The sequence below is a fragment of the Zootoca vivipara genome, chromosome 7 (assembly GCF_965207765.1).
Source record: "Zootoca vivipara chromosome 7, rZooViv2.hap1.1, whole genome shotgun sequence".
NCBI classification, from domain to species: domain Eukaryota; kingdom Metazoa; phylum Chordata; class Lepidosauria; order Squamata; family Lacertidae; genus Zootoca; species Zootoca vivipara.
This window is the reverse complement of record NC_142590.1, coordinates 71,091,137-71,111,164: the sequence shown is the minus strand read 5'-3', so window position 1 is coordinate 71,111,164 and position 20,028 is coordinate 71,091,137. Positions and strand designations below refer to the sequence as shown.

Sequence of the window (20,028 nt, the reverse complement as noted above, 5' to 3'; positions counted from 1 at the left end):
ACTCCCGTCGCCTCTATCCATCCTTTCTTTCTCCGTGAGAATCTGAGCGCTCGGTGGCTTTATTCTGCGGGGGTTGTTATTAATGCAGGTTGTGCAAAACGCTGCCTGTTCCGAGGAGATAAGGGCAAAGCCGTTTAACCCTTTGGACGGCAGCTTATCGCCCTGCCCTTTGCAACACGACGGCTCTCTGACGGGGCTCGGAGGGGGATTTACCGTTTCAAGCAGAAATCTCTGAGTCAGGGTGTTCCTCCCCGTACCCCCTTCCAGGAATAAATACGCGAGCTCTGGATTTCTGAAAAACGTGACGTCCTCTTAAAGAGGGGGCGGGGGCGGGTGGGAAACGAGGGGAAACGGCACATCTTTTTTCCTTGACCTGGTTTAGGCTCCACAAAAAGCCTCCAGCTATCTAGTGTCTAGGTACTCACAGCCCCCACCTCCCTGCTCTCTGACACACGCGGGCACGCGCGCGTCTCGTTGCTTGGGAAAGCGAAGGGGGTTGCCAGTGGGTCTTCGCCTGCCTCTCTCTCTCTCTAGCTCCGTCCATTCTGAAATTATTTGGCCATCAGAATCACACGCTCCAGACCTGCTAACCTTTGGACAAGATTCGCATCCATCACCCTCCGTGGGAATAATTATTACCGCGCGTCAGTGACGCGGTGATCTATCCATCGGTCCGTCCGTCCACTCGCTCGCTCGCTCCCTCGCCTCCCTCTCTCCGCTGTTTCAACCCCTCATTCCTTGTCCTCTTGCATATGGAACGATGGATCTGCAGGCAAAGATGAATCCTAGGTAACCGGCACGTTTCCCTCTCTGCTTCTCTGTTCCTGATCCATTTCTCTCTCTTTCTTCCTAAATACGCTCTTCCTTCTCCATCTTTCTTCCATCCCTCTCTCCTTCTTTCCTTTTTAGTTCTCCCTCTCCCTCCCTCTCTTTCTCTCTTTCTCTCCTCCTGACCCGCTTTTCACGGGACATTTCCAGTGAAACGCTCTCGGTGAGATCAGCACCAAACGTGTGTGAGAGAGAGCGCGTGCGTGTGATTTGACGATGACGGTGACCGCGTGTCATCGAAATCCATCGACAGAAGCGAGCTCTTTTGCCGGCATCGGACCACCGGAAAGTTTCGCACTCTTGCGAGGGCGGGCAGGTACAGTATGAAAAGCGGCGGGGTGGCTAGGGGGCGGCACACTTTTATTGGGGCGTTTTTGCGGGCTGCTGCAACCCTGTCATGCAGGAGATTGTCTCCCTCCCGCTCCCCCTCCCTTTTGTCCATGTGTTTCTGCGTTCAACTGGCAACCAGTTCCTCCCCTCTCCCCTCTTTTTCCTTCTCTTTTTCTCAAAAGTCTGAAATGCTCTGGCTGCAGTCCTGGGCATACTTTCCCAGAGAACCAGCCCCACCGATTCCAGTCCTTTAGAGCGAACAGGAGCATCGGGCAATCGAACAAGGCGCTTTTATCCGGTTCTCTTCTGAAATGCAGCCGGCAGGGGTGGCACGCGAGGCGGAATCCGCTGGAAGAGCCGTACCGCGCGCGCCGCGGTCTCCCCGTGGAAGCCTGGCGCGCGGACTGCAGGCGCGGTATAAAGCTCTCCTTGTGTCGCGTGTGTGTTTGGCTGTCTCTCTCTGTGTGAGTGCGTGTGTATGTGCAGGAGGAGTCCTTGAGATATCTTGAATTTTAAAGAAGTCCTGGCTCTTCCTCTGGCAGTCGACAGGCTGAGAAACGCGCTGCAGCCGACGGACACCGGTCTAGTTTCGTGCGCCTCCGGGCTTGGTCAATTTTAATCGCCGTACGAGGTCGACTGCTTCGCTGCCGAACTTGCTGGATTCCGAATCAAGCCTTGCCCTCCCGGGAAGAGAGAATAATACTAAGGTTTTTTTTGGAGGGGGGAACGTTTAAAAAGAAACCGATAAATGAAAAGCTGTTCCTATCTCTCCACCCGCCCTCTCCAAGTTGTTAAGGCTATAAAGTATGCACTGAGCGATATCTAGCTACACGTTACAAACTACTAACGCCCATAAGAAGACAACTTTTTGAGCAATTTATCTTCGGAGGGAAATACGCATTTGGGGCGTCGAAATGGGGCGGGGCGTCTCGTCTTCTTCCCTGGCTTCCCCGCGCAGAGTTCAAAATGCGCGCGCTGAAAGGAGGGTTTCAGATCCCGTAGGATCCAAATAGAAGAAGAATCGCTGGCACCACCCCATTTCAAACCCAGTTTGCTTGGAAGAACGCGTCAGTGATGCACCTCTCTCGTCGTTTGATTACTAGCCGCTGAACGTGTGAACTGCCTACACTGGGGGGTGGGAACCCTTGTGCTTCACAACGGATATGATTGAAAACACTCGTCTGTGGGATCTGATTGGTGTGTGATGTGATGTGTGTTTCACACAGGCATCTCTCTGATGAAATTTATTTATTTATTTATTTATTTATTTATTTGGCGCCATCAATGTGCTTGGCGCTTTGCAGATTCACAAACAAAAAGGCAGTTCTCTGCCCCAGGGAGTTTACAGTATGAAAGAATGTGCAATCGGTTGTGGGAGACTCTGCATGTGTGGATTTGCTTTTGCTTTATTTTTGTTTAGGAGCGGGCTAAGGACATGATCATCTTGAAATGTGAATTCACCCCCAGAGATGTATACTCAAGAGATGACAATGCGAAATCCTCTTTAAATCCTTTTGAAGGCTGTTAGGAGCGAGCAGTGCTTCCGGATTAATTAATTCGGGAGAAACAGATTTATTAATAAATTTGAGATTTTGCCTTTCCCTTTCCCTTGTCAGCGTGGTGGTTTGCCCCCAAGCAACTTTTCTGGGTGATTGCAGTCAGTTAATCTCACTGGTTTCAGAAAACGAATCAGGTTAAATTCAAATAAACATTTCGTGTGTGTTTCGCGTGTGGATGGAGCCGGAGCAAAACAGGCAGAGGAAGACAACGATGCATCGATCTAAGCGTGCCTTTGAATGAATGCACTAATGAATAATGATTTCACAGGGACTAGATGTTTGCATCCAGCAAAGATCCTGAAATGTCTGCAATCCCCTGAAACAACTGGGTGTTAAAAAGAGAGACCTTTGTGGATTGTTTTTTTGGATGAAATGTGTCCGATTAAAAGCAAGATGTAATCCTGAAACCTATTCCAGACTATATTGTGTCTTTAATACCGAGACGCCGTTCTGGTTAGTATAGTTGTTTAAAGGACAACTATATAACTATTTAATTAGTGCAGGAGGCTGTACAAAATTGCGGAGGCTATGAAAAAGCTGTTGGAACGAAAAAACAGCCAGGAACCGGTTTGGTTGGACCTTGGTCTTGGGAATAGCGTTGCGAGGATGATATTGTGGGAGGTGGGATATCAGTCCACGCGAGAGCCGGGGCTCTTTGGGAGGAGGGAGGAGGTTGGGGGACACCCACGTCATCAAAAAACGAGAAAAGCTTAATGAAGACAACGGGGCTTCCCTGGTTTAGAGTGTACAAATAGACGTCTCCGAGGAAGCCGGCCGACCATGACCTTTTCCAGACCAGACAAACAACAAAAAGGCTGCTCGTTGTTTGATCTGACTCCTTTTCGTCTCGTTGAGAAAATCTCTGTTACGCCTTCCGGCGCCCATGTTTTAAGAAGGTCTATTTAAAACGGCTCATATAAAATATTGCCTTTATAATGAAAATCACAATAATGTGCAGATCTTGCCAATTCTATCCAGATTTTTGTGTGCAGAGGGTCAGAATTTTGTTTCCTTTGCTGAGATGCAAAGCAAGATTCCAAAAGGGAGTTAAAAGGCCATTCAGTCTGGTCTGTTTAGTAGCCTAAGAAGCGGGGCATGTTCAGTTGTCTATCTAGTTAGATGCTCATGATATTGTTTGGTTCTGCCCGTTAGGGTTTATCTCTCACACCCCTGTTGAGGTTCATCCGGGCTCTTCAGTGTTACTTCGTGTGAGAATCAGTTCTAAAAAACACGAGGGCGACAAACCAAACCTCCGGGGATTTTGCTTCAAAGAGATCGGCTGGGTAGATATCGACAAATGGTGGGGAAAGGGTAAGAAAGGAAGCAATGTAGTGGTTAGAGTGCGGTACTAGGACCTGGGAAAACAGGGTTCAAATCCGCACGGTTATAAAGCTGGCTGGGTGACCTTGAGCCATTCACTGCCTCTCAGACTAACCTACCTCACAAGTTTGTTATGAAGATTAATTCAGGAGGAGGAGGACCATGTTCGCCACCTTGAGCTCCTTCGAAAAGAGGTTAGGATTTAAATGCAGCTGCAGCAGCAACGTCTCAAGCGCTTTAAGGATCTTTCTTTGGGTTCCAAGTAAACTTGAGTCCCAGGCAGGTGTGTGGATTTGCGCGTGCGCGCGTGCTGTGAGCTGGGTGACATTACCTTCCGTGTGTGTTTTCTGCAATAAAAATTAAAACCTGGCTGCGATTTGGTCCTTCATTTGTGCCAGACGCATGTTGTATCTTTCTAAATATGGAGCGAGGGGGGCGGGCAACTCCAGGACTTGTCTTTCTCGACCTACTTGTGCAACGATATGTGATAATTCCTTCTCCAAAGCCAGGATGAAGCCTGGTTTTACTAAACATCGGAGCTCGGCTTCGAAATTGAGGTGTGTGTGTGTAATATTGGCAAGAAAGGGTTCATTTTGACCGTCCTCACTCACAACATTGGCGACAGAGGCCGCTTCCTTTAGCACAAAATAAACCCACCGATTTAAGATTTGTAGTTAGAAGCGCCATCTTTACTTGGAAGTCTTTTTTCTTACTTTTTTTTTCAAGCCACCACCGGGATTTGTGGCTGCGCAAAAGGGCTCCGAATCGTGTTAGGAATGCCGGCTCTTTTGAACCCCAGACAAGGTAACATAGTTGGGCTACGATTTCCTGCAACTATAATAGACGTCTTTCGAGAAACGTCACAGCCTTGTTCGTCCTCCTTTCCTCCAGCTCCCTTTTGGTTTTGCAATGTGATTTGGATCCGCTGTAAAATAAAATTCGGGAGCGATTCGGATCACGCAAAGGAAACAGCAAATAAAATCCAGAAAGAGCATTACGTCAGTACTACAGCGAGATGCTATTTTAGGAACATTTAACAATCAGTCATATTAAATGAAGAGTGAGTGGTGGGACGGCGGGGTGGGGGGGTGGGGGTCGGACCAATCAAACGAGGAACGAGAGTTTGCTGAACAACACGACTTTGTAAAAGCGCTTGGCTGGGATCCACATTTCCCCTTTCCTCCCATGTAAGCTACCAAATCGGCGAAGCTTTCTGCCTTACAGTATTTTAAAGGTGCTAGGGGCTCTCTAAACATCGGGCAAAAAGAAATGGCGTCTCATTTTTTCCTCCTATGGTATCAGATTACCAGGTAATAAAATTATGAGACCATCATTTGTGGTTCCCAAAGAGGAACATATTTGTAAATCTAACAGACGTACCGGGAAGAAATGAATTACGTATATGAACGTGAAGGTTTCCCTTGTATCTATTCTGTAATAGCAACAGGCTTTTTGAAAAACAAACAAATCTATTCCATCTTATTCTATTTTGGGGTTTACACTCTCATTACACGTCATAGAAGCAAAAGGATGAGCAGGTGCCACTCTACGCTTGTCGACTATGAATGAAGTCCTATGGAATTCAATGGGCCTTGCTACCAGTTACAGGATTGCAGCGAAAATCTCCCTGTCTCTCCTTCTCTGTGCGTAATAAATTCTCCCTCTTTTTAGGCCTGACTTTCTGTCCTTACCTCCTCTTGCCTCACGTTTTGGCACTGTTAATCTGCGGGGTGGGAGTGGGGATATGTGTGTGTGTGTGTCTGTGCAAGGCGGGGGGGGGGGCAGAGCGAGAGAGATGATCCACAAATATTGTTGGGCGGAGGGAGAGATAAATCTATCCAGCGAGTTGGGAATATCTTTTCCCTAGAAATATCCATCATGGATATGATTGCCTTTGGTTGGTGGGTGAAGGTGGGCGGCGGGGCGGAGGGAGAAGAGGGGCTCCCTAGGCTGGGTTTTGTGGCATTCTGAGAACCAGGCTTGGAACAGAACAGAAACACCATGTAGAATTTAAATCGTGTCCCCCTCCTTTCCATCCGCAGTGTTTCTGAGGCGTGGGTGTTGCTGTTGGAGGAGGAAAAGGGGTGGGGGGAGTAGATTTTGGTGGGGACTTGCAGTACCTCCCCCAGAAATGCAGCAAACCTTTCCTCATCCCGCTGCCCCCCTCCCCTTCCTCCTGATAGATGAACGCGTGGGGATGGATACGTGTTGTGCACAGCAAAAGGCTTGCGTTGGCAATCTGGTGATCACCGCACGTCCCTCTTCTTCTCTCTCTTTCCCTTTCTTTCTCCCTCCCTCCCTCCCTCCCTCCGTCCCTCCCTCCCCCCACCCCCAGGCTTCTCTGCACTGCATTGGCACCGCTAAGGCTGGAGAGACAACCCACCCGCCTCTCTCCTGCTTAGGAGGAGGAAGAAGAAGAAGAAGAGGGAGGAGGAGGAGGCTGGGGAGAGAGGAAGACGAGGAGATTTCTTGGGAGAGGCGAGCCGGGCACCCAAGCAGCAGACATCCCCACGACCACCCCGCAGCCCTGCCCTCCCCTCATGCACCAGGTAGAAGGCGACAGGCTCATATGGAGGTGCCAAGGTGGACCCTCTGAGTGGTGTCATGGTCCAAGGGACACTGCGGAGGAGGAGAAGGTCCAATTCCATCCAGGAGTGGAGATAGCGCCCTGCTAAATCGCATCGCCACCGTCGGCAAGAGCACACGAGCGGAGCCTGGATCGTGCTTGGCGCAGAATTCCACCAAACCCCTTAAAAAAAACCCATAAACTTAAAATTTTCAACTCCCCCTACTTTTTAGGAGCGTGTTGATTCTCTCCCCGCCCCAACACACACACACAAACACGATTGAGGCGCAGCCAGAGCCAGCATCATGGCGACTCTAATCCGCAGCAAGATCTCCAATGTGGCCACCTCGGTTTCGAACAAGTCTCAGGCGAAAGTCAGCGGGGTGTTCGCCCGCTTGGGCTTCCAGGCGGCGACGGACGAGGAGGCGGTGGGCTTTGTGCACTGCGATGACCTGGACTACGAGCACCGGCAAGGGCTGCAGATGGACATCTTGAAATCCGAGGGCAGCGAGGAAGGAGGGGAGCCGCCCTTGGAAGGGGACATCCACTACCAGCGGGACGGCACTGGGCCCCTGCCTCCGTCCGCCTCCAAGGACGAAGGCGTCTGCTCCGAGCTGTCCGGCCAAGGGAAGCCCAGGATCACAGCCTGGGAAGCCGGCTGGAATGTCACCAACGCCATCCAGGTAACGCAACCCCATCCCCCAATTCCTATTGCTCTTCATTCGGTGATGCGAGGTCCTGGCTCCCTTGGAACCGGCGGCAGAGCCTGGCCACTGCCTTGCAGAGAGCCAGGACGCCCTCCCCCCCACCTCCTTCATAGGGGCCCGTGCCCATCATGGTTCGCCCTGGAGCGAATTCCGTAGCAGATGCGGCTCAGCCCTGCCCTCGCGCTCCCTGCCCTCATAGGACCCTAGAGGCGGTGGAGGAACCTCCAACGGACCAGCTAGTCCAAAGCACTTCTCCTAGGAACGTGTGGACTCCCGAGACCACGTTGCACATGGGTGATTGCACATAACATAACAGGGGCCGGGACATTCAAGGATTAGGGGATAGGTCGAGATTCGGGAGCACATACTTAAGATCACACGCATCAACAGCCAACAACTTCTTCTTTTAGGTCAGTTAAGAATGGCCAAATAATTCTCTCTCCACTTCAGTCTTTCTCTCTAGCCTTCTCTTTTCTCTCTCTCTCTTCGCCCCCTCCCTCTCCCCACCTCAGTTCGGTCCATCTTATTCCTGCAGTGATGATGTTAATCCGTGTTTCTGATGTTGAGAAATCAAAACGCAGACATTGTTACGAACACAAAAGACTGTGGTCTTGAGAATGCACCTCGAGATCCGAATGGCCCTTCCGCCTCTTCTTCCTTTCCTCCTCAATTCGGTGTTTTTTGTTTTGTTTTGGTGCATAGCACCGCTTCTGGCTCGATGCTGCACCTCGACATAACCAAGGCAACAGATGGTCCAAACAGGAGAGCCTCTTCCCTCCTCCCTTAGGCGTTTCAGAGTCTGTATTAATTTTCATCTGCCCATTCAGCTAATAAAAAGAGAAAGACGCGCATTTGGAATGTGACTCGCCTAAGGAGTAAATGGAAAAACACACAGAGACACTATACATTAACGTCTTTTTGCATCGTAGTACTTAAACTGACGGTTCCTGGTTTTAATTTCCCAAACCAAACTGCACAATCTCACTGAGCCCCCCTTCCTTTAAAGAGTTAATTTTGTGTGTTCAAAAGTGCAGGTGCATAAAGTCAAGAACTCCTGTTACAGACAATTTTTTTTAAAAAAAAGGCGATGTAACGAAATGACATCTCGGTGTTATTCGGTTTCAATCGGATATGCTTCAGATCCGAAAGGAGGAAAGTAATAATTGATCAGGAAATGCTTCATAGGAAGATAAAGTTGCATTTCCATATTTGTGATCGATTTTCGTTTGGTATTAAAAGGCTGGAAACGGAATGAGAGACTCCCAAGACTGTCTATTGATATTTTAAAAAATTCACTGTCCAATTTATTGCCAGGTCTGATAAAATTCAATTTAATTTATAGCCAAATCGAATTTTTGTTAAAAAAGAAAAAAGAAAAGTTTCCTTATTTAAAAATGGGGCGGTTTTTTTTTTGTATTTTGTTTTGGATACCTAGGGGGATCTTCGATTATCAAGACTGCTTCTAAAAATGCCCTCTCTAACGATTCACCAATATGGCTTATAAACCAGTCCAGCCATAGGACTGGATTCATTTGGCTGAACTGGTTTTCAGTTTGCATAAGGAACCTAATGGGAATGTCTTCTATCTTGAACTATGGCATTTTACATTTGCAATAATGAATTTACGAATGTTTCATTGCAGAATCGCATATTTGGGAGGGGGGGGGGAGGAGAGGAGAGGAATTGTTCTGATCCTCAGATTATAACTCCAAGCAGTTTGAAACAACACCAAAACTTTATTATTGTGTCTGATATTGCATCAGGTACTATGTACATTTTTTTATATTTTTATTTTAAAAGAGCAGCAAATTGAGCCAGCTGCTTACAGTCTTAACAAGATACAAAGGGGAAGGGGAAGAGTTAGGGATATTTGTCTTCGCTACTGATTCAAAACATATCCTTCCAATTTGCAAAGAAGGGAATGAATTTGAGAGCTGCCAGCCACTTTCCTTGTGTGAGATATTTTCAAGATTGCTTCAATGCTTTGGATCTTAAAAAACAAAAACCCAGTCAAACGAAAAAGGGCCAATAGCCATTTAAAGAAATGCAGTGAATCCATTGCATTCTTACCTAGAGGTAAATCCTATGGTGTTCAATGGGGCTCACTTCCTTGCAAGTGTGTTTAGGATTGCAGTCTTAATGTTAGTTAAAAAAGGAAAAACACCTCTGCAAGCAAGGACGATGATTTATTGCAATTTATTCCAAGACATTATGGATTACTTAACTGGGTTTTTTAAATTAAAAAATAGCTTTGAAATATTTAACTATTTATGCCTCCCCCCCTCTCTCCAAAGCATGCAACTTTAAGTTTTTTAAAAAGAAAGAAACCACAGACTTTAAATGACAGAATCCCACCACCACCACCTTAAATAAAGGTTTTGTGATTACATTCAAACATTTAAGAATTATTACATGCAGAAAAGTGAAGTATGCCATTTCTTTCTGGGGTCTTTCCTGATTTTTATTTTTATTCTATGGAAGATTGGAGGGATTGGGGTGGGTAACAGGCCCTTGCATTTTGTTTGTGCCCCTTCCACTTCCACCCCCCCCAGTTGTCACGTGCTAAGTAAAACTGAGCAACACAGTCTCCATTTTGTCTCTTTTTAGGGGATGTTTGTCCTTGGCCTGCCCTATGCTATACTCCATGGTGGATACCTAGGACTCTTTTTAATTATTTTTGCAGCAGTGGTTTGCTGCTACACTGGGAAAATCCTCATTGCCTGCCTCTATGAAGAGAACGAAGACGGGGAGATAGTCAGGGTGAGAGACTCCTATGTAGACATTGCGAATGCTTGCTGTGCTCCCAGGTTCCCCTCGCTCGGGGGCAGGATTGTGAATGTGGCTCAGATCATAGAGTTGGTCATGACCTGCATCCTCTATGTGGTGGTCAGTGGCAACCTGATGTACAACAGCTTCCCAACCTTGCCGGTCTCTCAGAAATCATGGTCCATCATTGCCACAGCCGTGCTCCTCCCTTGTGCTTTCTTGAAGAACCTCAAGGCTGTCTCCAAGTTCAGCTTGCTCTGCACCTTGGCCCATTTTGTGATCAACATTTTAGTCATTGCCTACTGCCTCTCCAGAGCCCGCGACTGGGCGTGGGACAAAGTCAAGTTTTACATTGACGTGAAGAAGTTCCCCATCTCCATCGGCATCATTGTCTTCAGCTACACCTCTCAGATCTTTCTGCCTTCCTTAGAAGGGAACATGCAGAACCCTAAGGAGTTCCACTGCATGATGAACTGGACTCACATAGCTGCTTGCATCCTGAAGGGACTCTTTGCCTTGGTTGCCTACCTGACTTGGGCTGACGAGACAAAGGAAGTCATCACAGATAACTTGCCATCCACCATTAGGGCTGTCGTCAACCTTTTCTTGGTGGCCAAAGCTTTGCTGTCCTACCCGTTGCCGTTCTTTGCAGCTGTGGAGGTCCTGGAGAAATCCCTTTTCCAAGATGGAGCCAGGGCCTTCTTCCCTAATTGCTATGGAGGTGATGGCAGGATCAAAGCCTGGGGACTCAGCCTCAGGTGTGCCCTTGTAGTTTTTACCTTGTTGATGGCCATTTATGTCCCTCATTTTGCCCTCCTGATGGGCCTGACCGGGAGCCTCACAGGTGCAGGCCTCTGTTTCCTCCTCCCCAGCCTCTTCCACCTCAAGCTCTTGTGGAGGAAGCTCTTGTGGCACCATGTCTTCTTTGATGTGGCCATTTTTGTAATAGGGGGTATATGCAGTGTGTCTGGGTTCATTCACTCTTTAGAAGGCCTCATTGAGGCTTATAGCACCAATACAGAAGACTAAAGGATGAATTGAGCTGGTTGCATTTAAAGGGAGGGATTGCGAGAGAATCACACAGGACATCCACATAGTCAAATGATTATGCATCCTCATCAAAGGAGAAATGTTGTTCTTTCTTTTTTTTGTTTTAGTTACACCCAAGAAATTCTATCACAGAACCTTAAGCAAAGTTTCCAGATCAAACACTTAGCCCAGCAGACTTTTTAAATAAGAAGACTCATATATATATATATATATATATATTTAGATATTATCAGAGAGAAAATATTTGAAATATTTCCTTGTCCTGTTCATTCACTAGTCTAAAAACTTATCTTTATAAGGAAGATGAAATTCCATATTTGGAAATAATGAGAGGCTTCCTGGTAATATTTCTGCAAGTATTATGCAAGTCAATCTTGTTTTTTAGAAAGAAAAGGCACACCAGTCTCTTGGGATCCTTGTGCTGGGACACTGGGCAGCATAATGACCAGATGAAACTTAATGCAAGATTTAGATTGTATGAGCAACTAGTTGAAATGGTTTAAGTGACCAATGATGAGCCACAAAAGCTGTAGTGTTTACATTGTATATTAAAACAACTAGTAAGGACTGCTTAATACTTCCATACCAACTCATGTCCAATACCAGCGCTTCCCATTTTGACCTTCCTTGACCTCCATCTGAGATCAGAGACTTGGGAGTTCAGTTCTGGATTGGGTCATTTTTATTTCTAAATTACAAAATAAAATAAAATGAAGCTGTTGGATTTGAAAAAAGTATTCTGGATATGAAACAAAAAACACACACAAAAAACCATTCTGTGCAACTACCAGATCTGTGGAGCTGTTTCCAATGTATGTGTGGTGTAATTGTGGTAAAAAAGATGAAAAATGTATATCAGAAAATCTATCTTTAACATATAATGTGGTACATAAATATATCAAACAATAAAGAGAAACCATAATAACTTTGGCTGGCATGGTTTGTTCTAGGGGACTGTAATCTGGGAGCACACTGGGCTGCATCCAGACTGAGACTGTAGTCTTAACTACCGGTATGGCTACTCAGAAATTAGCTCCATTGAATTCAATGGGGTTTATTCCCAGGTAATTGAGGTTAGTATTGTAGCCAAGGCTGCAGTCACTTACCTGGGAATAAGTCTCATTGCATACAATAGGACTTCCAAATAGACATGGTTAGGATTGCTCGGTTATGTATCTGAACTTAAGTTCCATTGAAATCAACGGGACAAGCTGGTCATTACAACTAAACTGGTATGAACAATAGCATCCTACTGTGTTCAAACCTAGCATTTCACATACATTATCTCATGGCAACAAGCCATTAAGGTAGGTCAGTATCAGCACATTATTACAGATGTGGGGAAGAGGCTGTGAGACAAGGGCTTGTCTAAAATTCCTACCTCTGAGTAGGAATGTGCTGTTAACTATGTAGTGGGGTCATGGCAGGTACAAGGTTTGACTTGGCAGCTCCTTGACTCACATGACACATAATGTGATTCCTGTGTGACCAACTCCTTGTGCACAGAAATATGGTCCAAGTTTCTTCGCTGCTATGTTACATTAGCTGTCCTCTAACCAATACAAAGTCTATCATTTGTGATCGAGCCTACACACGATGAGGATTATCTTGTAGGGGACAGTTGCCTTGGCTCCTCCCATCTCAGTTTATGTGAGTGTGGCTCAGGAAGGGAGGCTAAAATAAGGATTGGGTGTGTGCCTCTGAATTTTGCTGATTGTGTCTCTGCGTTTTCAGTTCCTCAACCCATTAATAATTGTTGCTGTTATTTAATTCACACACCATTTTTAATGTACAAAGTATTTCTTTCCATAGCATATCTGCACAACAGCAGCATGCCAAAAGTGGGTAGTATTATCATTTTACAGATGGGAAGTTGAGGCTGAGCTCAGCTCTTACTGAGATGGGAATTAAACCCCAGAGTCTGACAAGTCTAAAAAGCGAAATACACATTCAGAACCATCCTATGGTACAACTCTTTCTGGACTGTATCTTTTCAGATTATAGGTAGGGGGAAATCACATGAATGAGTTTCCCCCCATATAAAATAATCCTTCCTGTCTGTAGTAAGATAGCATGTAAGGGTAAAGATTGCAAAATGTAGTCTTCTTTCTGATATTCTAGGTTGTTTTTCTTCAGGTTTTTTTTAAATAGGGTAATTAAAACACACTTTCTGAAGTGAGCCAGTCCTGACAGGGCCATGCCACGTTATAGTTGAATGTGTAGTTGGACTAGTGCAGAACTGAAATGAAACAGTGAGGAAATTTCTCATTTATATGTTTTCATTCCCCCACCCTCCCTGCCTTGTGTTCTCATTCAAATCCTCAAATATCAAATTTGCATATTGATATTTGAAAAATCTGAATAGCTCATCTTGATATCTGAATTTTCAACTTCTTATCTGGGATTTGGGTTATTTGTGGCTTTCCAGTGTAATTATAGCTTTGGTGGCAAAAGCTGATGTTCAGCAAAGAAGATAATTTTTTTATGATGTTTCTTTGCTCTTAAATGTATTCTGAAGAATTAGATTTGTGTAGTATTTTAAACTCTTTTATGTAACTGATGAGGAAGAAAATTATGCCAGTGATTTCTTAAATGTGATTTACCAAATATTCCAATATTTGAATTAGTGGCAATTTTGAAATTTGTCAGATTTAAGCAAATTTGTCGTTCAATTATAGTAAAACATGCAGCCCTTGTTAGTTCCTGGATATTGAAATTCATGCCAGATTCCATCCACTGCAGTAGGAAAGAAAGTATTTTATTCAAGCCTACAGAGGACAAGATGTTGGTGCTCATGTTTCCTTTATAGAATATATCATCCTAGTTCTAAACTGTTATTGTGCTATTGCTGGAGGCAGCATAAGACATCAGAAATGAACAGTCTCTTTTTAAAAAACAATCTTCTTACCCACCCATCTATTTCCCCTTATCTTAACTGGCTAAGTGAGTTTCATTGTACAGTATTAATTTTGGAATTAGGAAATTCCAAATAGCGCCTCCTCGTGGGCAGATAAGGTTTATTTTTCCCAGTACTCCAAGCGAACAGCATTGTTTGAAGCTTCTAGAATATCGAATGCTTTGAGATCTTGTATAACAGAGCAATCATTGAAGTAATAAGCTGCTTAGCAAAGCGTTCTACATAGAAATACCCTAGGAATTGGTGTAACGGGTGGGAAATGTTTTAACATTTTCTCTTCCGTTTTTCAAAGAGAGCACGGTGTCTCATATATATCTAATATTAACTCCTGGAATTTTCTAGCAGAGAAGAAGCAAGGCGGAATTTTCTCCTTGAAAGGGAAAAGGGCAGAAATATAAATGTATGTCGTCGTTTGCATTGCTCATCTGTCTATCTGAAATACGGGAATGGCCAAACTGAAATAGCTTTACTGTATATATCTAATATATGCCGCAATAACAAGTATGCAATTCTATGCATGCTTTCCTTGGAGTAAGGCCCAGTGGATACAGTGGGACTTACTTCAGAGTAAACATGCACAGGCTAGTGTTGTTTATTTATTAGTGTCGCATATATTTTAGATTCCATTACGTTACACGTTTTTGTATTTGTTTTTAAAAATACTGTATTATAATTCATTCACATGGCTTTTAAGTCAGAGGAAGGAAAATGAGCTATAATCTTCCCCCGCACAACGTCACACTGTGACGAAGAATTGCATCACCACTTATTTCCCAGGCATGCAGCTGATGAATTGCGCCGTGATTTATTTTTTATTTTCTGCTGGAGGCGTAATAATCATAATCAGCACCATCGACTAATCGTAATTGATGTTGAAATATAATTCGGATAAACAGTAATATGATTTGATTCGCTTGTGTTACTTCGTAAAACTGGAAAACCGTTCTTTAATGAAAGGTACGGTAGTCAGCTTCCAAATTAATAAAGCCTTTGAAAAATTAAGGGCGAGGATACTGGTAAGTCGTTTTTTAGACAGGTATGTAAAATGTTATGAAAAAAGCGTCCTGAACTACCCTCGACCCCGGAGATGAGGGTTTGCCTTTTATTCTAACCACCCAGAGCAAAGAATTGGGCACTCCATCAGCGCAATTAACACAGAATTCTCGTCCCATTGATTCTTCTCGTAGGTTTAATTCTCAGCTCCACTTACATTAACAGCACGATCGTAACCATGCGATCTTCTTCGCGGGAAGGAAAGCGGTGATGCCGCCAGGAATGAATGCGCTCTTCGGCACTCGAGCGCAGTTCAAGCCTCTCTTAGTGGCAATTGATGAGGATTAATTTTTTAAAGAAACCATTGACGTTGAGGCCATCCTGTAGATGTCTACGCAGAAAGTTCCATTGAGTCCAGTGGGTCTTTCTCTTAGATAGTGGGGTTAGTGTTAAATTAAGTCAGGCCAGTCAAACAGGTCTCCGGAAAGGAAATCTGGATGTGAATAGAATGGCCCTTTTCTGAGCATTTATGGGCGCACGTGTTCGGGTTAGGAAAGCAGTTGGTCCCATGTTCTTCTTGCGGAGTTTTCTGTTTGCCAATAGGTCTGCAATGCAGGAAAGCGAGAGGGAGAGGGAGAGATTCGTCCGCAGAAGACGGTGAGGAAGGGGAAGAATTGGGCTACGAAAAAAGGAGGCAACTGGAAAGAACCAAGAGGCAGCGAGAGGGGAAAATCACCTTAGCGCAGATTCCTCCCTGAAGGGACCCCAAAAGGGCCTGAAGATCACCCCGCAGGATATTAAGTTGGCTCGATTCGAGATCGTGCGACGTTTAGCCGCAGAAGTCCACTGTAGGGCAGTGGCTCCGCGGTAGGGCGTCTGCTTTACGCGCATCTCCGGGTAGGCCCGGGGAGAACGTGCCCTTTCTGAAACCCCGGCGACCCGCTGCCAGCCAGCAGAGACAGCCCTCAGCTTAGCTGGACGGACTCTGGACGCATGATGGTCTGACTTGGAATATGAGGCCCCTTCCCCCACCAGACTCCCAATGCACCGCTCATGTGGCCAGCTTGGTTGCCTGCAGGGAAGAGCCCGCTTATAAAGCGTTAATAATATAGTAAGCTTCATTTAGGAAACACGGGGCCTCAAGCGAACGAAGCCTCCCCAACCTAAGAGCTGGCAATCGCGCGCGTGCGTCAAATTGAGCGGTTTAGAAGCCCTTCCTTTTAGAACTCAAGCCAGCCAGCCGGCTCCTTTTGCTCGTCGTTCTGCTTTTTATGTTTGTGTGCTTTAGGGGATGTTAAGGCGTTTGTAGCCGCGGGTGGCGCTGTGGGTTAAAACTACTGAGCCTAGGGCTTGCCGATCAGAAGGTCGGCGGTTCGAATCCCGGCGACCGGGGGAGCTCCCGTTGTTCGGTCCCTGCTCCTGCCAACCTAGTAGTTCGAAAGCACATCAAAGTGCAAGTGGAAAGCGAGATGAGCGCAGCAACCCCAGAGTCGTCCGCGACTGGACCCTAATGGTCAGGGGTCCCTTTACCTAACCCTGATGTTGGGAAAGATTGAGGGGACAAGGAGAAGGGGACGACAGAGGACGAGATGGTTGGACAGTGTTCTCGAAGCCACCAACATGAGTCTGACCAAACTGCGGAAGGCAGTGGAAGACAGGGGTGCTTGGCGTGCTCTGGTCCATGGGGTCACGAAGAGTCGGACATGACTAAACAACAAGCCATTTGTAGAGACCTATTGGATGACTAACAGCCCCTTATTCCTCTTTCCCTCCCCAATATTTTTTATTTTTATTTAACATTTAGCCCGATCGAGAATTCTTTTTTTGTATATAAATTTTATTAAGTTTTCTGTTTTACAATTTAAAGTACTCATTTTCCATCCTTAAGATATCAATGACTTCCCTTCTTCTCTTTCCATGGTTCATTTTACATACAGTTTCATAAATTTTACATATTTTACAAAAAACTATACCATTCAGTATTCCATCATTGCTTCCATCAAAACTTGTTTCCACTGTTGAATTTATCTTAATGTTGCCAGCGTTTTCAGCTGTACACAATTATTTCCCATATATTCAATAAATGTTTTCCAATCTTCTTTAAATATATGTTCTTCTTGTTCTCTTATTCCATATGTTGAGTCTGCGAGGTGCATATTCTGTCAATTCAAGTTGCATTCTTCTTTAGTTGGGACCTTGCTCATTTTCCATTTTTGGGCTAAGAAAACACAGGCCACAGTAGTAGGTAGCATACATATATAACCTTTTTTGATACCTGGGAATTTACTCTGAATTATCCCCAACAGAATGGACTCTGCTTTTTTTTGGGGGGGGGGAAAGTACTTAAAAATATTTTTTGCAATTCATTATGGATCATTTCCCAATTCTCTTTTACCCTTTTACAAGTCCACCATATATGAAAGAATGTTCCCTCCACCGATCGAGAATTCTGAGGCACTTGAAAGGTTACACATTATTCATTGACATTTTGGGTGGTCTAAGAAAGATGTTGCCCAAATAGAGACTTTGGGTTTTTTTTTCTTATGGGCCAAGACCTTTGCTCTCAATATGCACCACTCTCTCATACTCCTTAGCCTCTCTGCCTCCTAGTTTCTTACACATGGATTTTCACTTTGTATATGATGTATCCTTTTCTGAAAGTTCTCCGAAAGCATCACATTGAGAACATGGACTTCTAAGCATTTAAGTGGTGATTTGGAGGAGTGTGGGTATGTGCATGGACAGATACATTTGATACATATGTAAATTAAAAATAATAATAAAGGAGCAGGCAATCACCACCCAATATTTTACCTTCTGACCCAAGAATTGCTGTTCTGGACAATACTAATGATGTATTGTCCATGGAAAGGATCAATCAGATACTCAGTTTCCTGCAGCTCTTTCCTGTGGAATGTATCATCACTGAAGCAGGCAAGTACAACATTTTCCTCTTGCCTAGAGTGGACACACAGGGGAATGTGACTCCAGACAGGGAGGACTTCCTGTCATACCTGTTCTGGAGCCTCCTCCCCTTGTGTGTGACCAGGTAGATGGGCATGACCCTAGCAGAGGGTAAAAGGGCTAGCCCAGGGGGCGGCAATTTGTTTTAGCCGCGGGCCAGACCACTGTCCCTCAGACCTTGTGGTGGGCCAGAGAAGTGGCACCGGGGGGGGGGAGCTGGAAGAAGAGGCAAGGGGGGCAAGTAGTCCTCCTCCCCAGCCCCCAGCCCCAGCTGCTGTGCTTACCTTCCCTTGGTCCACCGCCACTGCTGCTGTTTCTCGTGGGTAGGTAGAGTGAGCTCGTCCACTCCACTCTCTGGCCCACAGGAGCACCAGGGCGGTGGTGGAGGGAAGAGCAGCGTGAAATGGCTGGCTCCACAGAGGGGCTACTTAAAATGGTGCTGTAATGGTGTTGGTAGCTTCCTCACGAGTAAGCGGCTCCAAACCCCTTGTTTGGTTTTTACAGGGTTTTATTATCGCCGAAGAATTGATGCTTTTGAATTATGGTGCTGGAGGAGACTCTTGAGAGTCCCATGGACTGCAAGAAGATCAAACCTATCCATTCTGAAGGAAATCAGCCCTGAGTACTCACTGGAAGGACAGATCATGAAGCTGAGGCTCCAATACTTTGGCCACCTCATGAGAAGAGAAGACTCCCTGGAAAAGACCCTGATGTTGGGAAAGATTGAGGGCACTAGGAGAAGGGGTCGACAGAGGACGAGATGGTTGGACAGTGTTCTTGAAGCTACCAACATGAGTTTGACCAAACTGCGGGAGGCAGTGGAAGACAGGAGTGCCTGGTGTGCTATGGTCCATGAGGTCACGAAGAGTCGAACACGACTAAACAACTAAAACAATTATATACATATGTACAAGACAGAGCATCAAAAAGCATGCCTGTACTAATCCGATTCAGAATCTGGAAGCGCCTCCCTTCGTGATTTTCGCCAGCATAAACCCCGGGGCACCCTGAACCTCCTCCATTGGTCCAGCCTCTTTCTCCCACTCTGTTGGGGTGAGGGTGCTGGTGGAGCACCCTCTCCACTAGAGCTGGTCAGTAGAGGGACCAGCGCTGTGGCTCCTGGAGCCTCCTCCTCTTGAGTGCTTGGGTCCGCCCTCTGCAAATCTTCCTCTGGAGCTCCCATTTCCACAACATCCCTAAGAGTTTGCATCTCCTCCAGAGATGCAAGGCGCTAGGCGGTGGGGCTCTGGCAGCATCCAAGAGCCCTTGCTCCGATCCACCAGACTCTCTGCTGACCCCCGGTGGTCCCCTGACAGGTGCCCAGCCAGCTCAGCCCAGCCCCCTTCCTCCTCTAGGCAGTGTGATGAGAAGCCAGGAGGAGGGAGGGAGGAGGCTCCGCCACAGTGTGTGTGTGTGTGTGTGTGTGTGTGTGTGTGTGTGTGTGTGAAAGTGAAATGAAATGGCGCAGAAAATAAATGGTGCAGCCTGAATGAACAGAATCCCCACGCTGATCCACAGACAGTCTGCAGGCTGGATCCTGAAGGCAATTGGGCCTGATCTGGCCTGCGGGCCTTAGCTGTGTGGCTAGCCCAGGGGTCGGCAAACTATCTTCCCATTTTTCCATTTTCTCCTTTTGGACTTCTCTCTTGGACCTCCTCTTTTGGCTCTTAGCCAGCACATGGCTCATCCTTACAGAGCATAGCTGCCAAGTCTCCCGTATTCCCCGGGAAACCCCCGTTTTTCTAGCTGTTCTCAGCTGAAAAAACGAATTTTTTTGTTTCCCCCCGGTTTATTCTGGCGCGGTGGCCATTTTGGAACTGGGCGGAGCATGCTCAGAAGCGACTTTTGATGCAGCTCTGCCCAGTTCCAAAATGGCTGCAGTGCGACTTCTGGCGTGGCGGCCATTTTGGAACTGGGCAAAGCAGTATCAAAAGTCGCTTCTGAGCATGCTCCGCCCAGTTCCAAAATGGTGGCAGCGCTACTTCCGGTCTGCTACTTCCGGTCCGGTCCCTTATTTCTCCCACACGA

At 46.1% G+C, this 20,028-nt stretch overlaps 1 protein-coding gene across 1 annotated transcript; it reads left to right on the top strand.

The window, feature by feature from the left end:
• The first annotated feature begins 6,428 nt into the window (after nt 1-6,428).
• On the top strand, nt 6,429-12,046 carry SLC32A1 (solute carrier family 32 member 1). The gene is made up of 2 exons (XM_035123145.3): nt 6,429-7,286; nt 9,918-12,046. Exons 1-2 carry the CDS (start codon nt 6,909-6,911, stop codon nt 11,103-11,105), a joined length of 1,566 nt encoding a protein of 521 aa, XP_034979036.1. The 5' UTR covers nt 6,429-6,908; the 3' UTR covers nt 11,106-12,046.
• The last annotated feature ends 7,982 nt before the right edge of the window (nt 12,047-20,028 follow it).

What these genes read in the sequence shown, in the direction of transcription:
- SLC32A1 (XM_035123145.3), top strand. Translation starts at nt 6,909, where the DNA reads ATGGCGACTCTAATCCGCAGCAAGATCTCCAATGTGGCCACCTCGGTT. An exon ending in ATGTCACCAACGCCATCCAG is followed by an intron (nt 7,287 to 9,917) that starts GTAACGCAACCC and finishes GTCTCTTTTTAG; the next exon opens with GGGATGTTTGTCCTTGGCCT.